Source organism: Protopterus annectens, chromosome 13.part0 (genome assembly GCF_019279795.1).
Source record: "Protopterus annectens isolate FY-2018-M chromosome 13.part0, PAN1.0, whole genome shotgun sequence".
Lineage (NCBI taxonomy): Eukaryota > Metazoa > Chordata > Ceratodontiformes > Protopteridae > Protopterus > Protopterus annectens.
Window position 1 is genome coordinate 204,254,798 of NC_056747.1, and position 19,870 is coordinate 204,274,667.

The 19,870-nt window shown below is 36.5% G+C and overlaps 1 protein-coding gene and 1 non-coding gene across 2 annotated transcripts in view; both read left to right on the forward strand.

The window, feature by feature from the left end:
• LOC122787872 (mucin-16-like) overlaps positions 1–19,870 on the forward strand; it is a 262,498-nt gene that overhangs the window by 21,599 nt on the left and 221,029 nt on the right. The window contains exon 2 of the mRNA XM_044054789.1: positions 17,046–17,114. Within this exon, the coding sequence (XP_043910724.1) occupies positions 17,046–17,114 (69 nt within the window). The remainder of the gene's footprint in view (positions 1–17,045; positions 17,115–19,870) is intronic.
• On the forward strand, positions 4,336–4,425 carry TRNAR-UCU. Its single transcript is given in 2 exon segments — positions 4,336–4,372; positions 4,390–4,425. It is a non-coding gene; the product is annotated as a tRNA-Arg (tRNA).

Genomic DNA, 19,870 nt, shown 5'->3' on the forward strand with positions numbered 1-19,870 from the left:
GATGCACATACATAGTGTTTAGTACATTTCTATTAGAGCATTGCAGCCATCTTAAACATAGCAATGCGTGTATGCATTCACTTCTATCACGCCATTAAAGGGGAACATACAACTGCAATTTGTGGGCAGTGCAGTGTCTTCAATGACATAAAACATTTCTTTGAAAGCAGTTTCATGCAACACAAATTCACTGATGTATATTCAACATAGAATTAAAAACAAATATGACAAATTACTAATGAACAAAAGAAAGTGTTCATGGCACAGTCCTCCCCAAGGTTTAAAATAAAAATGCTAAGGTTGTTGCACCTTGTGGTCTGCAATAAATAATTTTCTTATCTGGGAGCGGAGAAGAGTCTTAATAATTTTTCCCATTTAAGCAGTTTTCATTTTTCTTCACTGATTTCTTGTGATTGAGATTTTGTAGATGTTTGTGGTCAAGGTTACACTGCATCAGGGTTGCAAACCACCCGGTGTTGCAAACCTTGGCTCTAGGTGGCCGTCAGTGACACTCCAACCCCATGTACCAAAAATGGGAAAAATGGACTGAAACGGATAACACTCAGTGCAGGGCTGAAGTCCATCCCCAGACTGTTATTTTGAACTAAAGAATCAATATCCATATTTAATAACTTTCACAAATTATGCCACAGACCCTTATGGATGTGTTATAACCTTGATTACCTTATTATGATGACACTCAGTTTTTTGGCTTTTTTCATGTCGATCCTTACTACTGAATTAATACGTAACTTTTATTTTTCTTGCTTTTCATTCTGTAGCTTTATATTTCAGTCAGCCTCATAACAAGTCTGTGGTCATAAGTGCCATGTCATCCATGAAAGAAGATATCTTTATTGATATATTGCTGAGAGCATACATGTGCACCTCACTGACTTGTTTCCTATGTAAATGTTTCAATGGTTGGATATATCTGAGCATGTATATGAATGTAACTTGAAAAAGCGTGCTGTATGTGAAAACTTATATGTACTAAAACCATAACTCTGTCGTGAGCTATCTGCTTCAGGTTTTTATATTATATATAGAGTAAATCATATTCTTGAAGAGCTAAATACTGATGCAGACAGCATTTGTGACTACTTTGATACCACGGTATAAATAATTTTGAGCTACATTTGTTTGCCCAGACAATGAATTTGTTTACGTAGATCGCACACTATGTTTACGGTAAGGGTCTTAATAACAGGTAGTAGAGCTTTTATTAGGAAATCATGCTAGCTCTCCAGACCAATGTTAGTGTGGATGATCAATTACATATCTTGGTGCAACATATAATAGCTTATATGTTTTACTGAATATGAATTATGTTTTCAATGATAGTAATTTTTAATACAACTTGCGGTGGCTTCTGTGATGATGTTTCTGTTTACATAACAAGATGAATAATGAAGATCGACATCTAGGATAAGAATATTAATGTGGATCTTTCTTTCTGCAGGAAGGTGAGACCATTTTAATATAATCTGGGATTGTACAGGCATAGAAGTAAGATGCAGTGACACCACAGACAGGAATTATTTCCATAGTTACCTGTGACTGAGGAGACATCTGACTTCCCAGTTTGTGGCTGTCCAATAAGAACTCATCATGCGTTGTTATACATGTTGGCCAGGGTAGTAAAAAATATAGCTGAGAGATTACCGAGTTGTGTCAAATACTGATAATGCAATATAGATGTCATGAATTATTGTAGTAAGGGTAATAAATGGAAAAGAGAGTGTGAGAGAGAGAGAGACAATGAAGCATGTGTTGTTGTGGGGGCAATGAAGACTTATCAGTCTTTGCCATACTGTAATTACAATGTAAAGATCATGTTGGAAGGGTATAAAATTAGGAGGTTAGAAAGTTTCTTTCAAAAATGTTGTTTAAATACTATGTTATTAATATTTACCCATCCTATGACTGGACTTTCAAGACGTTTGTTTCATTATTTAAATATACCATTATGTGAAATAAATATAACTTAAAATGCTGCACAGGAGGCATGCTCCATAGGCCTTTTGCGTTTTTAGGCACTGTCTACCAACATTTACAAGTTTTACTTAAACTGTGACCTGAACTGATATAGATATCCCATTTCTTGGAACTGTGGATAACCATGGGGCCTTGCAGCCTCCTCAGATGTACAATCATTGCTTTATCCATTTCTTAGAATCATGGCATTTTAAACTGTGTCACAATATTGGGCAGCACCCTGCATTGGCATGACATATTTTGCAGTTTACCCTATATATGTTATGACATTGGGTTTGGTAGTGTTTATGGCTAATTTCTTTTTGGTAAGCCAATTCCAAATAGAAGAGAAATTGTTTTGCAATGTTGTAGGTTGCTGAATGGTGGATTTATGTACTGCTGTCAGCAATATGTCATCTGGATACATCCTGAAGTTTAAACTGGGCAGGTTCCAAGGAAGGGACTTTATGTAAATTAAGAAAATGAAGTTGGCCTAACACCAAGCCTTGTGGGACACTGTTAGTGACTGATCCTCTTGGAATATAGGAATTGTGACTTATGATGGAGAATGTTCTGTTGTACAGCTAATTCTTTTAACATGTAATTACTTCAAAATAAACGCCATAGGGCCAGATTCCAAAAAACAATTGCCCTTGCTGTGAATGACTTTCTCTGTCTAAAGACTGTCTATAAAACATGTTTGCACCAGAGTAAGACAGTCACACTGAGAGCAAGTCCTTTAGAATCAGGCAAATAGACTTTGAGCTGTGTTAATAAGAGGTTATGGCTGACAGTTTCAAAGGCCCTTTTTAAATCAACAAAGATAAGCAGTCTCTTCCCCTTGTTAGTGTATATTTTGAGATAAGTGATAAGACTACAGCCTAAGTATTGAATGTAGTGTGCAATCCATGTTGTCTGTCTGTTATAAGATCATATGTTTGGATTTATTCAAGGATTTATTTATATTCTAATTTTTTTTATGTACTAGTTAATTGGCATATATGGGCTATGGATCTATAATATTAGTGAGTTTTTGGGTGAGATATGTTAGGTAAAAGAATGGTAATAGATTGTATAAATTTTGGAGGTCATGTCCCAGACATTAGGCATAAAATGAATATATGAGATAAGAGAGATGCTCTATTTTTCAATATTTTATAGTTCAGGTAGTAAAACTGGGGTTTGTGTTAATTCCACAGTGATAATCAACAAGAATGTCATGCTAGACTTGAGGTTAAATATATATTCTATTAACTCAGGTCAAGTCAAGTTTTAAACTGTCATCCGATCATAACGTGACACTAAGCTGAATGAAACTACTGGTGTGGCAATAAACAGACCTTATAAAATATAATGTACATTGAGAATGTCCTGGAATTGCTTAGCAGATGAGATGCCTCTGTAGAAGATGAGTTCATCTGCCACCATATGAGGATATTCTCCTGTATACTGAAGTCAGGAACATGGAGTCTGATCAGATGCTGTTAAAGAGCTCATCAACTGAGGTGATAGGAAGGAGCTGGTCTAAACCGTGCTCATTGTTTATCATGACAGTTTACCTCTGAACTGTCCAGAATTTAACAGAATGTCCAGATTTTTGCCTCATACTTATGGTCTGTTCCCCATAATGTGTGCTTTTCTGGCACATCATTGAGGATTAAAGTTACTAAATAAAGGCAGACATTTAAGATTCAGGCTTCATATCCTTCAGAAAATGCATGCCAATGGAAACGCTGTCATTTTAAGGTTATAACAGCAATATTTAAAATCTGTCCCTGATTTTGGGCCTTTGGCATCCCATTAATTTTGGCTTTGTCTAGAATTCTTCTGCTAATAGGTTGAGAGGTATGATGACAGTAATCCTAGGGTCTGGAGGAAGGAAGATGTAAAAAGAGGCCTTCCAAGCAGTGTGTGTGTGTGTGGGGGGGGGGGGGAGCTCAGGATTTGACTTACAAGTTATAAGTAACAACAAGCCAGGATGGCAGTAGTCAGTAAAGTGAGGGCCTGAGTGAAAGAGATAGAAGAAATGTTTTGTGATGTTATTGAAAATTTCTTCAGGGTAGTTTCAAAGAAGTTCTGGCAAACCATTCTGTGACCAGGGGAACAGGATACAGAGCTCTGAAGAGTATATTCTCAGCAAATGTGGAGAAATGATGCCCCCATCTGAATACATAGTCTGTAGGGTGAAGAAACATTATTAGAAGCTCCTGAGGCCCACAGTCATGTTCAGCTTTGAGGCTGGAGTGGCTGAAGGAAGACGCAGGACTGAGTCTTTATAGATGAAGTCACTGCAGTAATGAAACCATTTGCACTATGGCAAGGCTATGAGAGTAGATTGGTCTGAAAATGAGCTCCACTGGCTCTGTGGCGCAATGGATAGCGCATTGGACTTCTAGTAAAATGGTAAAAGGCATTCAAAGGTTGTGGGTTCGAGTCCCACCAGAGTTGGCTTTTAGAATCCCAAATGGCTTTTGGGGTAGGAGATTGGCATAATGGTTAAGGTGTCTGCCTTACAAACGCAAGGTGCAGGGTTTGATTCTGACATGAGGTAATTGGCTAGGCTTAAAATGGCCCACAAGGGCACTTAGCCTAGTACTAACCTATGAACCTATGACATTGTTAAGATATCATTCTTATATGTCTTATTATTGTTATTGTTATTAGAAGGCAGGGACAGCACATTTTGACTGAGAAACTGAGGTGGTGGGATCCATTATTGTAAATGGAGACAGGACCCTTTATTCTACTTAGATATACAGAGATCATGGACCTCAGCCCCTCCCAGGAAGTCTATGCTCAGGTGCTGGAAAGGAAAGGAAAGTTCATCCAATAGCAAAAGCTCTGATTTGGAAAAGCTGAGTCTATCCTGGACATGGAAAAATAGATAATGAAAGGGTCCTGGCAGTTTGCCAGCAATGTCTATGAGTGTTCTAGGACTGTGAAGAGGTCACATGACTAACAAGAAAAAACAAACTAATTTATACCCTCACCATAGAGAAACAAAGAAAGAGTTGGATGGGGGCTTTCAGAATAATCATCTACAATGAATTCCCTGCATAGTCCAACTCACTAGCTGGCAAACTGAAAAGGCAGATGTTGATGAAGAAATGTTTCTTGTGACCCATTGTAAAATGCAAGACTTTCCACAAACAGAGATGTCAGAGTGCAGGCTTTTTCATTCCCCAAGCACTACCACATGCCCAAAGAAAGCACTACCACATGCCCAAAGAAGTTCTTCCTGCTCTCTTCAAGAAACTCTAGGCCAGGAGTGCTGTAACTATGGTCTAAAGGCCTGCAATACACTTTCCCACCAGTCCGCATAAAACTAAAATGTGTCTTCAATACAAAATGGTTGAGTATTAACTGAGTTTTGAAATGCCATGGTAGCTACGATAAATGTGCTTTCCACTGCTAATGATATTCCAAACAGGTCCCCACTCTACACTGATTTTACTACCCTTATCTTGTGGCCATCCTGTCAAGGAAGTCATACCCCAATCTACATACATTCATAATTATGGCATTACATTTCTGATTCCAGTCATCATTTGCTCTCATGAGTTTCCATATAGAGTGGTCTCCATACTTTCATCCACACAATGTTTTTTCACACAACAAACTTACAGGGATAAGCGGATGTGATTGCTATATGTACAACAAATAATCAAGGGATAGACCCCTACTGGACCCTGTTCACCATGGTCCACTGCTGTGTCTTAGAAGTTTTTGATGCTGGTCTCACTTTCAATTTGATTAAAGTAGAACTGCCTACCATTTTGAATTTCATCATTAGGTGTCACAAGCATTAGAATCACTCAAGGCATGCAGAGCATTCATTAGAGGCAACTCTGCCCCTGGGGTACATACATTTCCAGCTGAGAAACTCACACTGTTACCATTCAAGTGAGCATCATCATCTAAGCTGAAGTATTGCTTCCGGTTGCAGCTATGTCAGACAAAAGAATGTTGGAGCTGTAGGACCTTTGAATGCCCCCCCCCCGTCTTCCACAAGAATAGGGATTCCTTGTGTACTTATTCCAATTTATGCTAGTTATTCACTGAAATGCCCTCAAATCAAGCATTTCACCTTCATGTACTCCTTGTTCAGTATTTCAACAAAGAGGAGACCTCCTACACTGCATGCATGCACTTCAATAAATAAAACCATTGACAAAGATAATCAACTCTTTTTATCCTTTGCCAATGGCAGAGAGGGAAAGATAGTAATTGAATAATGCCTCTCATAAATAACTCAGTTGCTAACATACTTTCTACATAAAAAATAGGAGCTTTATACTCAACCAGTTGTGCAATCTTTTAGACTGGTGCCCTTACTTATCCATGGTTGTCTTTTGCAATAACTCCATGGATGACATTTGTGCAGCAGGAACGTAGTCTTCTTTATAAATTGAATGAGACCTGTAGATCTAGAACTCCCTTTGGAGCCACCATGAATAAAAAGTATTGTAATGAAACACCACCCAAAATAATTTACTGGGGACTCTCTGCTAGCAGTTCCGGCAGCTGTAACACTATAATATCAGATACAAAAGTCGAGAGCACTTTGCATAATGAAGCAATAATCCAGTCCTCTGGATGTGTGTGTGGTGCAGGGGTTATCCACAGTTGCTATAGTCTGACCATGAGGGTAAAGCCAATAATTAAAAAATAAATCTGTGGGTAAATACTACATTACTCACTCAAAAAAGTGGATTGTTGCTATTATACATTGCCATTATTTAAAACAAAGCATGCTTAGTTTTTGTAAATAGTATTATATGGCCAAGCTTCTTGTCTGTGTACTCTTTTTCTGCCAGTTTACAAGACTGCATATGGCTCTGTAATGTACTGCACTTACACTGGAGATGTATAAGCCATCACTTGTGCATAAATGTAATTTGTGCCACTTTTTTATCTGTTTAAATCTGAGGTGTATGCATGCATCCCACTGTTTACATCCCAGAAATGAGTTTTTAAAACATTTTATTAATTTGCTTTATTTACTGTGTCCCTTTCAGGATGGGGGGGGGGGGTTATTTTCCTCTCCTCTGATGTGTGGATTGGTTTTCTCTACTTAATGGAGCAGAGAAGGTGGTGGTTACAACTTTTCCTTCTAGCAGTAGGAACTGGCTGGACTTCCTGCTATGGGTGATGCTGGATTTTCAACAGGGCCATTGATAAGATCATAGGCAAATGCCTAGCCAATCAGTCTGCAGACATTTACAAACTTAGCCAATAACCAGCCCATGAGCAAAGGTGGGAATAAAACCCTGTATCCTGTGCCTGTGAGGTAAACATCTTAAGCATTAAGCCAACCCCCGATTTCTCCAATCAGTATCCGCATTTTTGTACATTAACTTTTGCAAAATAATGGTAGATATAAAAGTAGGGATCTGGCTCCAGGAGGCTTTTCCCAACCCAATCTCTTGAATTTTCACTTCCTTGTTTTGTTATTGATCAACAATTGAAAAGAAAAAGGAAGCTTGGCATAATGGAACATTCTTAAAGCCTAAAAAGTCTGACTGCTAAATGGTCCTGTTTTTGCTGCTGGAGCTACCCTCAAAGGCCTAATATTATGGTAAGTACCCACAACATTTGTTTATTTTCTGCTTTCTCGGTAATTAATTAAGCTGAAAATGTTTTTCTTATAAATAAATCACAGCTTCATGAAACTGTTTGTGATATAATAAAATTAAATATGTGTAACATTTTTGAAAATTAAGAATATTGCTACCTTTGGGAGGATTATCTCTTTATTACTTTTAAGCTCAGGAGTTTCCCAATTCTCCATTTTAATTGCATCATCTTGTAGCACGAGCAACATAAATTAAAAAGATGTATTATTTGCTATGTAGCAATTTCATGTTCATGGCCTCTTCCCTATAATTACAGGGCTACCCAAAGCCTAATATTTGCATGTTTCATTCATAGACTAAACTCCTTTGATATTTTTGTGACTTAAAATCAGTAGTATAATTTTGTATGCAAATTGCTTAATGATATGGTTGCCTTCTGACATTTTGTCAAAAAGCAAATGCAATGAGGCTTATGTAGCAACACTTGGGTGGCTTAAATAGTACTGACAGTCTGAAATGGACTTGTAGAACATTCTTTAGTAACCAGGTCAGCTTAGCAATGCTAAATGGTGACTTCAAAAACTGTATAGACTAGTAAGGAAGTTGCAGGTTTACCAAGACTTAGTAGTATCTTAGAAACGTCCTACATAATGCTACACATTTCAGTCTTAGTTCAAAAATAAATCACTTATACTAAAAAAAACAAAAACATAAATACAGTTTAGCACATTTTATTCCCAAACCTTGGGACTTCTTCAGAACCGTTGCTTACAAGTTTGAAACTCCATTAAATATTAAAATAAGTTACCAAATGACTAATCATCACTTACAATTAAATAGTAGAAGTTAAAAAAATATACAAAGTTAAATAGTCTTAATATATCAAAAAAATCATCGTATCTAAAATTCATAAAAAACAAGAACTGCGTATATATAATTCATATTAAAAACCTATGGAGAAAATTGTGTGAATACATAAAAAATGTATTCAAAGACTTATTGTATGGTTAAAAAGTTTAAAAAGTATTAAAATACAAAGTATGGAAATGGGCTTAAATATGTGCCTTGTAAAATGCTAGGAAGTGTACAGAGCTAGCTAGTATTAAAGTTTAAATGATCTGTTGATTAGAATGGGGGTAATAGGTGTGTATTCATTTATACCAGTGAATGTTGCAGCATTAAGTCTTACTTGCCATATTAGCTCTCTCTAATTTATTTCCCATGCACCACCCCTGGGAAAGAAAGGAACCGTTTCCAAGATACCAAACTGAAATCCAGTGAAGGTAGGGCATAGTAAAGTATGCTTAAACAGTGCACTGTTGGGGTGTCTCTTATTGACAGCATACAAATGTCCATAGATAATTTTTCCTTAACTGTTTTTCAGTTTTACCTATATAGAAATTCCCGCAACCATCACGGATAGCGAGATAAACCACCCCTGTAAATGTACAATTTTTGTCACCTAAAAAGATTTCTGTTGTGTGGGACCCTATCTCGACCTTGCTCTTGTTTAAAATGTGAAAACACTGATTGCATGCATCACATATCTCTGTGCCTGTTCCTTTATGTCTTTAAAGGTCATTTCTAGGGTTTTCTAGTAAGTATTTCAAGTTCCTGCCTGTTTTAAAGACACATTTAGGTGCATCACCTAAAAATGACAAAATCTCCAAGTTACCTTTAAAAATACACCCGTTTTTGGGTAGCATCTTTTTAAAATTTCCTTCCAAAGTGACCCATAAGGTAATACCATAGAATTGATGCAGTTGCTGTTTTTGGAAGAATTTGTTTGGGGGGGGCAGATAACAGTCTGATCTAACCCTAATAATGGTTTGTATTTGTTCTTCCAGCCAATAATAATTTCAGTGCCTAACTTTTTCAAAAGGTCTTGAGGGTAACCTCTTTCTGTAAACATACAGATCAGCTTGCTTACCTCCACTTTGAAGTTCACAAAATCTGAGCACATCCTAGCAGCTCTGACCCCCTTTGAAAATGTTTCTTTTAGTGTGCCATGGGTAGTAACTGTTTGAGAATGTTGGTTTCCTGAAAATGGTGGATCCAAATGTTTGTAAAGTGTGACATGAAGATAATTAATTTTGTAGTCAGAGTACGTGTAGGTGAATTTGTGAAAAGTTGTTGTGTTGTTAATATAAGTACAAAAGTCTTCTGTAAATGTTTCTTAGTTTTTCCAGAGAATAAATATGTCATCCAAAATATGAAGGGATACAAAGCATTTGTCATTCTACTCAGAGTTAAAGACAAAAATATGTTCCCAGGTATACATAATGAAGTTAGCGTACATGGGGGCACAACCTGCACCCATGGCAATGCCTCTTAGTTGTCTGAAAAACTCTCTTCAAAGTTAATAAAATTATCATGAAGTATGGTGTTCATAACTTCCATAATAAAGTTTGTAATTGTGTTGTCCAGATTGGTTAGGTCCAGAATAGCTGCATGAAAATATTCCAGACCTTCCTTGTGGGGTACTGAGGTGAAAAGGTCAATCACATCTATCACATTTTGTTGAAAATACTCATGTTTAACTTTAGTAAGGAAATCCCATGAGCCTCTTAGAATATGTTTAACTGGGTGCATGGAATTTTTCAAAATGCAGTCAACAAATACACCTAATGGAAATGCAATGGAATTATGTGCAGATGCTATTAGTTGGTAAGAGGGGTCCATCACATCTTTGTGTGTTTTAGGTATTCCAAAGGCCATTGGAATAAATGGATGTTTATTAATGAGAAAATCGTACAGTTTCTCATTAATGGCTCCCTACATCAAAGAATCCTCAAACAAGTATTTCATTTTCTTGTAGGCATTGTTTATTTCATTTCTAAATATTATTTTGTATCTATCATTATTGTATAATACATTACATATGCTGTTACTATAAGACATCCAGTCCACTATGGCTAAACCATCACCCTTGTCTGGCAACATAAATCTCAGCAACTTGTCATTTCTGTGTGTGTTCAGAAGTAGTATTTCTTCCTTAGTTAGATTGTAATACCTATTCTTATGATTTGTAACTAGACTATGCATTTCACTGCTGCATTTTTTTTTTCAAAAATAGCAACAGTAGGGTGGAGGGGTGGGTTGAATGCACTTCACCTCTTAAGTCTCATTTCTGGTGCATTTAAGGAATTGCCAAGCCCAGTCCCTTGGAAGTACAGTTTGGTATCTTGGAAACTGTTCCTTTCTCTCCCAGGGGTGGTGCATGGCAAATAGAATTAGAGAGAAAAGAGCTAATACGGCAACTAAGACTTAATGCTACAACACTCCCTTGTTTATGAATGCACATCTGCTACCCTCATTCTAAAAATTAGAGCAGCTAAACTTTAATACTAGCTGGCATCTTCAGGAATAATTTCGGTGACATACTAGTAGAGTTGAAACTCTACACAAGGAAGCTCATGTAAGTTTGAGACTGTGATTATTACTTAAGCTAACCAAGTTTTACTAAGTGAACTTCATTGTGTTAATTGTTTTTTTTTTGTTTTTTTTAGCTGCACAGTCACATGCTGGTTCCTTGTTCATTTTGTCAAAAACAAAATTAATTAAAACAGAATAAAAATGTATGTATACATATGAAGGTTTGTGTCATAATGGTTCCATTCCATTTGGTTGAACACAAAATGATGAAACCTATTTTGCCTCCCCAGCACCCTTCACACCCCCTACTAATGTTTATATATATATATATATATATATATATATATATATATATATATATATATATATATATATATATATATATATAAAATCTATGTTTGCATATCAAAAACAAAATACAGTGAATGACTTCTAGTCAAGTGTTAGACAGAGAAAGCTTAATGTTTCTAAAATGCTTAAGAATGAACATAGTTGGCCAACAACCAGGAAGTATCGCGATGCATAAGGTAAGTAAAGAAAACCTTTTTGAATTATTTTTTGTTCTTAACCATTTGCATCCCCAACCCCCCCCCCCCCCCAGCTCTATATACCAACTCTGGGATTGCACTATAGTGGAGAAAAGGGCATGTTGGGCAAGTGTTTATGTAACCCTGGGAAAAATTCACCATTTGGGTATTTAAGTTTTCACAATTTTCGTCTTATGAAAATGGATTTCGATTATATGTGGTTCAACCTTTCAAAGTAGATCTCTCTCTCTCTCTCTCTCTATATATATATATATAGTATGTATACTGTATATATATATATATATATATATATATATATATATATATATATATACATATATATATATATATATATATATATATATATATATATATATATATATATATATATATATATATATATATATATATATATATATATATATATATATATATATATATACATATATATATGTTTGCATATAAATCTACTACAGGTCCTCGAATACAAAAACATTCAATACAAAGTACTCAAAGAAATGTGTTTGAAACTGTACTGATCAAACAAGTTAAAAAAAAATTGAGCAACAAAAATCATTCAAGACTTCTTCCCCCATACCACCTACATCTCATATGCCAACTCCAAGATGCCACTATAGTGGGTGAAGTGAATGAAAAGCCCAGCAATTTGCAGTCTTTAAATATTCGATCACTTTTGCAAGCAAGAGACAGAGAGACAAGCAAACATGCAGCCAGACATGCACATTGTGATGTGGTTCAGACTCACACAATGATGCTCAGCACAAGCTTGGGAAAGAGTTCTTCAAACAAATGTTGCATTTATACCTGCTGTTTGAAGAATCTGGTAACTCCTTGTGCCTTAAATTTCATAAATCACAAATTTGTCTGCCTTGCTTCTGAAACAGTAACTTTGTCATTTTTAAAGTTTTCTTTTAGTCTTTAGTGTCATTAAGTCCATCCACATAATATTAAAGTCACAAGTGCTAATTCGGTGAGAACAGTATATTGTCTTTCACATGGATTGAATAGATGTCCTGCCACTATTCATTGCTTACTGTACCATCTCTTCAGATTGCCATTTCCTAGGGCAAATTCCAATCAATGGATGAACTCTTAAAATACTGAATAAGATGAAAGTGCTTAATGTGCGTTAATAATGTTTTTACTGTTCTTTTAGGTCATTTATTATTTATTATAAAGGGTGTTGTACTGCTGTCTCAGGTATTACCTAAAGAGGGTGCATTAGCTCACAAAAATGGACGAGCTGTTAAGTCTCATTTTCTGAGAAGAGTTTCTAGCTGTACCTTAGAAACTCTTATTTATTTTATTTTATTTATTTTCAGTTTGATTACCGGGGAAGTCCACTGGACCATGAAGTACCCATTTTCAGTGGAGGCCTGGGGAGAAAGGCTCCAAAGGCAGTACAATCAAGGTTACAAATGCATGAGATAAAATACAATAGAAATGTACAAACAGTCAGGAAGATGTGAATTGCAAGTATACATAGTAAGAACAGTGCAAAACAACATTTTTTTTTAACTAGGTACTAACATAATTAGCAATATTTACATCCTTACAGTCAACTGAGAGTCAGCTAAATCTATTTTGGTAGATTTAGAAATGAAATCAGAGAGCAGGTTGGTGCAGGAGTAGAGAGGGGCTTAGTGTAGAAAATTCCCTTGAATTTATATAGGGTGAAAGGAAGAACAGCAAGAAGAAATCTTATTCAAAGGAAACTTCAGTGCATTGCATTTTTTCATCCAATGGCTACCTGCCATATGGCCAGTATACTCAAAGTCCACCCTTTCAAAGGTATGGCTGCTTACATTACTTGCGTCATGAATGTCTCCCTTGCAGACATCTTTGCTGCAGCCAACAGGCCTTCATTTCACAGATTTGTACAGCATGTTATTTGCATCCTGATTCCAGTAGTCAGGCCTGGTGTGGCACACCTGTATTTCAAGATTTAGAAAATGGAGCTTTAGCTTTTTTGAACGTATCTAGCTCCAGGCTTCATGGGACTTTATTATAATATAGTTTGGGAGTCTTGCCAGCTGGTTGTCATTGTAGATAGCCCTTCAAAATAAACTATAAAAGATACATGAGTCATGTCCATGTCAGACAACACTTGAGAGGGTTCTTCGCAATGTCTGTCTTTTACTCTAACTACAGTAACCTGTTGCTGGATAAGTCTTATGCCCACCTTAGTAATGTTTGGTCATGTATGTATTTCAGGTATATAAATATACACAGATGTACTCACTCAAATCCTGTGCTGTGGGAGGAGCACATGTCATCAGGTATGGAAATTGGTTACAGAAAAAAATGTACCAAAGGAAGGTTTCTCAGCTTTCATTATCCAGTGGAGAAGCACTATTACAGATCAGTTGGTATGATGGGCACTAACATATCACTTATTTCTTGATCCTGCCAAAAGCTCAAAGCAAAAGAAGTGTCATTTTGTCTAGAGGCTTTATCAAGATCAGGATTCCCTTATCAGACATGCAACTGAAAAACACAGTAAAGTGAAAAAAAAAAAAGAATGATTTTTAATTGCAGCTTAAAGCAGATCTCCTAGATAACTGTCATCAGTCAGAGGACTTCAGACATTATGGAAAAAAATTGGAAGACCAAATTGTGGCCTTTGGCTATGTCTTAGACAAGGTTACTGTTGTCAAAATACAAACATGCAAAAAAAGATAAAACTGGCAGTTTACCTCCTGCTATACTTAATCCTAAAAATCAAACTACAGAGCTACAATATGTCACAGTCACATTAGTGGAAAAAGGGCACCATCTTTCTGCCCCCATAACTCAAGGCCATATTTAGGGAAATAAGATGAAAACACAAAGTATGAAGCAGCTTTTTCTATCAATGTGTAGTTTAATGATTTTCTTTAGATGCCCAAACCATTATTTATGTTAATGGTATGCTGGCATATTAAAAATGTTGGCATTAGTCATTAACTTAATTTATGGTTTATCTGTGCAGTACTTGCTGGTAAGGAGTATAGTAGTGTCATGACCTTACACACACACACACACACACACACACACACACACACACACACACACACACACACACACACACACAAACACAAGTGCAGATGTATGCTTTTAAGTCACTATGAAACACATACTAATAACTATTGTAGAACCTCCATTTCAGTGTGCTGTTGCTTTGTGTTCACATCCATTCTAGTGTCCATCTGTCCATAAGTTCTCAGAGCTGAGATATCTAAAATATATGGGTTTATTTTTTTGTGAGTAGTTTTATGCAAAACTTTCTGAAGATTCTTATTTGCAACTTAAAGGAAGGTGTTTGCTACTCTGATGCTTTCTGGCAAGATTATTTACTCATTTGCAGCTTCCCTTTACTATCTAGGCTGTCTCTTTCTGTTAGCATGAGATACAGAACTTTTATTTAATAATGATATACCTTACTTGTGTACTCAACCCATTTGTCTGCTTAATACTGAATACTGAAGGGATCGTTGAAACTGGCTAGGTTAGCCTAACTGGATTTATTTAATTGACAGAAATTAATTCTTGTCTTCCAGAGGACCTCCTTCCAGGCAGGTATGAAATTCATTTTGTGTTATATACAATGTGAGGATCAAACAAACTCACCAAGCAGAAGTTACTTTGCTGAAATACCATCCCATGCCCCTAGCAAATTTCAGCCAAAGGAACATTAGGTGCATTAGTAATTGTTGCATGGAAAAGGGTTGTGCCCATGATTTATGTATAAGAAATAAAAAAATTAAAATATAAAAGGAGGAAACCCTTTGACTTAAGCTTTAAATCTTGGTGTGTACAAGTAAACAGTCATCCATTTTGGTCAAAGTTGCTCAATCATGTGAAGAGACATTTTTGTCTATCATGTGGATTGTGTCATTTAAAAAAGACAAGCATTTAAAATAAAGGTTTTAATGTTCCTACTGACATCTGAAATTCAGTGATGCTGCATTTTTGTAAACTTTTCTAATTTTGCATTTTACAAATTGAAGTTCTAGTCAAGTTCAATGGTTTTTAAATCTACTATATAATTAACCCCAGTTAGTCAATGCTCCAAGGTTACCTTTGGCTTAGAGGGCTTACCTGGCTGATAAAAGAATAAAAATTCAAAGTACTGTGGCTGGTATTGGCTGTTAAATAATGGTGACATTTTAAGTACAGCATGAAGACGTGTGTGTGTGTGTGTGTGTGTGTGTGTGTGTGTGTGTGTGTGTGTGTGTGTGTGTGTGTGCGTGTGTGCGTGTGTGCGTGTGCGTGTGCGTGTGTGTGTGTGTGTGTGTGTAATGTCCTAGTTAGGGATGGCAGGTTAGTTAATTTTACTCAGGCTCAAACCCTTTACCTTAGTTACAGGAGAGAAGAGCCTGAATTTGTTATACCAACTTCTAGACTATTCAAGAAATATGAGTCTTAATGCATTTTCAAGGAAGTGAGTCTCAGTGCATTTTCAAGGAAGAATGTGCTTCAAGGGAAGAGAAGGCTTCTGCTGCTCATGCTTAGTCTGTTTCCAATGTGCAACTGTTTTGTTTAGAAAATGGTCATCACTGTTTGTGCTATAGGATTAAAAAGTAGTATTAGTAGCACAATATCTAGCCTACTTGCTTTTGATGCAGAAGGCTGTGGGTTCTAATCCCACAACATGTAGATGGAGTGCTGATACTGTCTTGTACTTTAAAGGGGGAGTGCTGCAGTCTTGAAGGTGTCCTCATACCTCTCAATCTCTTAGAGCAAGAAATCTGGACAAAGCCATATATAATTGGGGGGGGGGGGGCAAACAAAGACCAAAAAATACAACAATTTCTAAATATTGCTCTTACAAACTTAGAAAGTTTGGCACACTGATGCAGAGAATTCAGAGGGGACATTTGGCAAGTTGCTTGGATAATAATTACTTGTAGAATACAAACTAATGCAATGAGGCAGTGCCCCCCACTCCTCCATGGTACAGCACCCCAAATATTTTCCCAGTAGCAGGAGTGCAGCAGATCTGCCAAACAAGAAGACAAGATCATCAAATATAGTTTTTGTTACTTGTTTTGTAATTGGAATTACATTCAGCAATGTGGCTTTAATGGAACTGCAGGTGCCATCTACAAGTAGTATATTGCGTAACCGTTTTTAAGGTAGGAGGCTTGTGAGCATAATACTGCAGCTGCTTCTCATCTGTGTGCCAGTGGAATATGTAACTGAACATTGCAGTCATAAAGCAGTGCTTTAAGGCATGTGCCTCCTATGGTTGCTGGAGTGACAGAGAGAGGTATATGTAGCTGATAATCATAAGTAGGACCCTGTCTGTACATAAAGCATTTCTCGTTGTGGGGTGGGGATGTGATGTCAACTATAACCCTTACATCTTGTACTGTCTGCCAAAAGCATAATGGTCTATACAAATATCATGGTATTTTCACTGTCTTATGTACTTGGCAGCCTATTACATCTATTGTCCTAATACAGCATTGCTGGTTCTGTAGTACCTACACAAGTGAAGTTGTTATTGCTACTCTGGCAGTATATGTGTATTTCACTGCACATATCCATGCGTGGCTCACATTAATTTAATATTTTTTTTCAACAGAAGTAGTCAAGAGTGCTGAGAATCACAAAACACACAAACATCAATCGAAAAGTCTGAATGAAGATGATGGTAAGTAAGCAATGATAATTCTTTGACTGTTAAACACAAATATATTGAATAGGACTGAAATAAACTGTGTTATGATTGTGTGATGATCACACAATCATAACACAGTTTATGTCAGAATCCAGTAATGTCAGACATTACTTAAGGCCACCATGTTGATATATAGTTGTTGTAAGACTTGGGTCTTTATTATAATCTCGAAGGTTTAAAACTTCGAATCACTAAAGAACGAACTTTAGTGATTGAAGTCTTAAACTATCGAAACACACAAAAAAAAAAAACTAAATAAAAAAAAAACTAAATAGTGTGTAGGCAAGGGGGCAAGCCCCCCTGCACCCCCCCTACTTAAATATACCAATTCTGAGAATGCACTACATTGAATTAAATGGAAATCTCCCCTTACTGAGATTTTCTGTTTAAACGTTCGATGTAGTGCATTTTCGCTATTCTCATGTCAACGATATCGTATTCGATATTGTCAGACTTCGAGATTATTATATAGACCCATAAGACTTCTGTGATCTAGCCTTAGCTGCACAAACATTACTGGGAAACATCTTCATAAGACCATTTAGCATCAGAGAGCAAAGTTACCATAGAATAACCGGAGTTACCAGAGTTACCATGCTTGTGTGGTGACACTCTGTAACAGGCATCACGGCATGGTCAGATAGGTAATACGTGCATTCATTCATAGCAGTCAGTGCAGACGACACAGTGGTGCCTCTTGCACAGTATCACTTTATCGCTTTTGCAATGTCTCCAAATATCATGCAGTGGAATGCTGTGCTAGCATGCATGGAGTACAAACAGACAGTTTAAACAAAGCAATTAGGCTTGCATGTCACATGTGGGTGTTTGCTTGGATTGCTATGGAAGGGGACTACATTACTAGGATTGGGATTACACTAGGATGGCTACTGCCAGATTCCTTTATTATAAGAAATACATTCACCTTGTTCATGTTCTGCAACTGCTTTCTTTGAAAGTGAGGGATGGAGAATGGGTTAAGTACTGTGGGAAAAGAGACAAGGACATGGAAAAAGGAGGATTTCAGTGGAGAGTGAGGCTATATATCAGCTTTCTGATGACAGTGATGATAACAGAATGATTGATATCAAACTAATCATTCCTTTAAACTAAGATGGATAGGAAGAAGGAGGCCAAAACATCAACGTATGGAGGAGGATGGGGCAAGGAGAGAGATGCTGAAGAAAATGCTGCAAAGTGAAAAAAGGTCATGTTAAGTAAGGAAGAGCTGGAGACTATGGACAGAGGTTAGAGGATTATACTACTGTATCTAATCCTGTTAATCTGCAAAGTGATGGCAGTGATGCAAGCAGTTATAACAGCAGAATATGCAGACATGCTAGGATTATCTTAATCCCAATCTGTTAGTATAAGATAATTGGATATTTTTCAATACCAGAAAAAAAATGAATGGATCGTGTCCACTTTTTTCACAGAGGCCTGGGAAGTAATTCTAATTATCCTAATTAATTTTAGGAAGTCATAGAAGTATTATCAATAATGTCATGGCAGCGCAATGATATGAAATCATGTGGAGGGACAGAGGAAGCATAGATGGAATGGGTGGCATTCTGGGTTAAGGTTGAGATCAAGGTTTAGGCAAAAAAAAAGAGGAAAAGGACAGGCACAGGCAAGAGAAACATATTAATATCAACTTACAAGCCATCTAGATGGACAAGGCAGGGAGGAGAGCTGGTAGACAGATACTCTTTGTAAACTACTAAATGCGCCCATTACTAAGGATGGCATAATCAAGGCATGAATAAGAACAGGGGGAAAAAGAAAAATGTGTAATGGGTTACTCACTAGCATATCTCAGTCTTAGAGGTGAAGGACAAACAAAATGGAAAAGTAAATGACCATGAGGGATTTGTATAGCAGTGGTATGCAAGTACAAGGAATGGGGACATGGTTTGAAAAACAAAGGGAATGGCATTGGACTATAGAGAAAGCAGGTTACTGAACAATTTTGGAAAAGCATAGGGAAATTGTACAACTTGGTCAGGTTTTTGGCCATAGGAAGCTGTGAAGAGGTCACTATCACAAGTACCAACATTCAGATAACAGTCAAGTTTTACTTACAGGAGATATGTTGCTGGGTTGTTTTCCCTTTAGAAAATACAAAACCTGTCAATTTAGTGTTAAAAATCAGAGTTTCTCCTCTTTAAGGGCCAGGGAGAGTTCTCATGAGAGATATTCAATTGCTTGTGATTGTGAATGGGTATTTTATTTGTTATTGTGCTCATGTAATGCATTTTACAAGGGAAAACCTTTTTGTACCTTCAAAGCCAGGATACTAGAACACTTCAGGGTTGCACATTGTAAAAACACCACCAGTGCACTATATAGGTTATTTATATATATATATATATATATATATATATATATATATATATTAATAAAAATAACTTCTGCTACTACAAAAATAATAAAAAAATAAAAATAAAATGAATGAACAAACTGCACGCCTGTATGATTAGCTTTCATTCCTTTATTATATCGGAACTTCATCAGACTAAAGAATAGGGCAGTGCGTTCAAAATATAATAATGCAACATGAATACTAAGAAGGTGTCAACCACCAATGAATGTCACTGTTTAGTAAAACAAAACTTAGTATGCAGAACACTACTTATTAACACAAGCGAATAAAAATCACACTATGCAGAATATATTAACTATTAAGTGCTAGAATAAACTGTACAGCAGTCCTATCAATGACAGAAGTT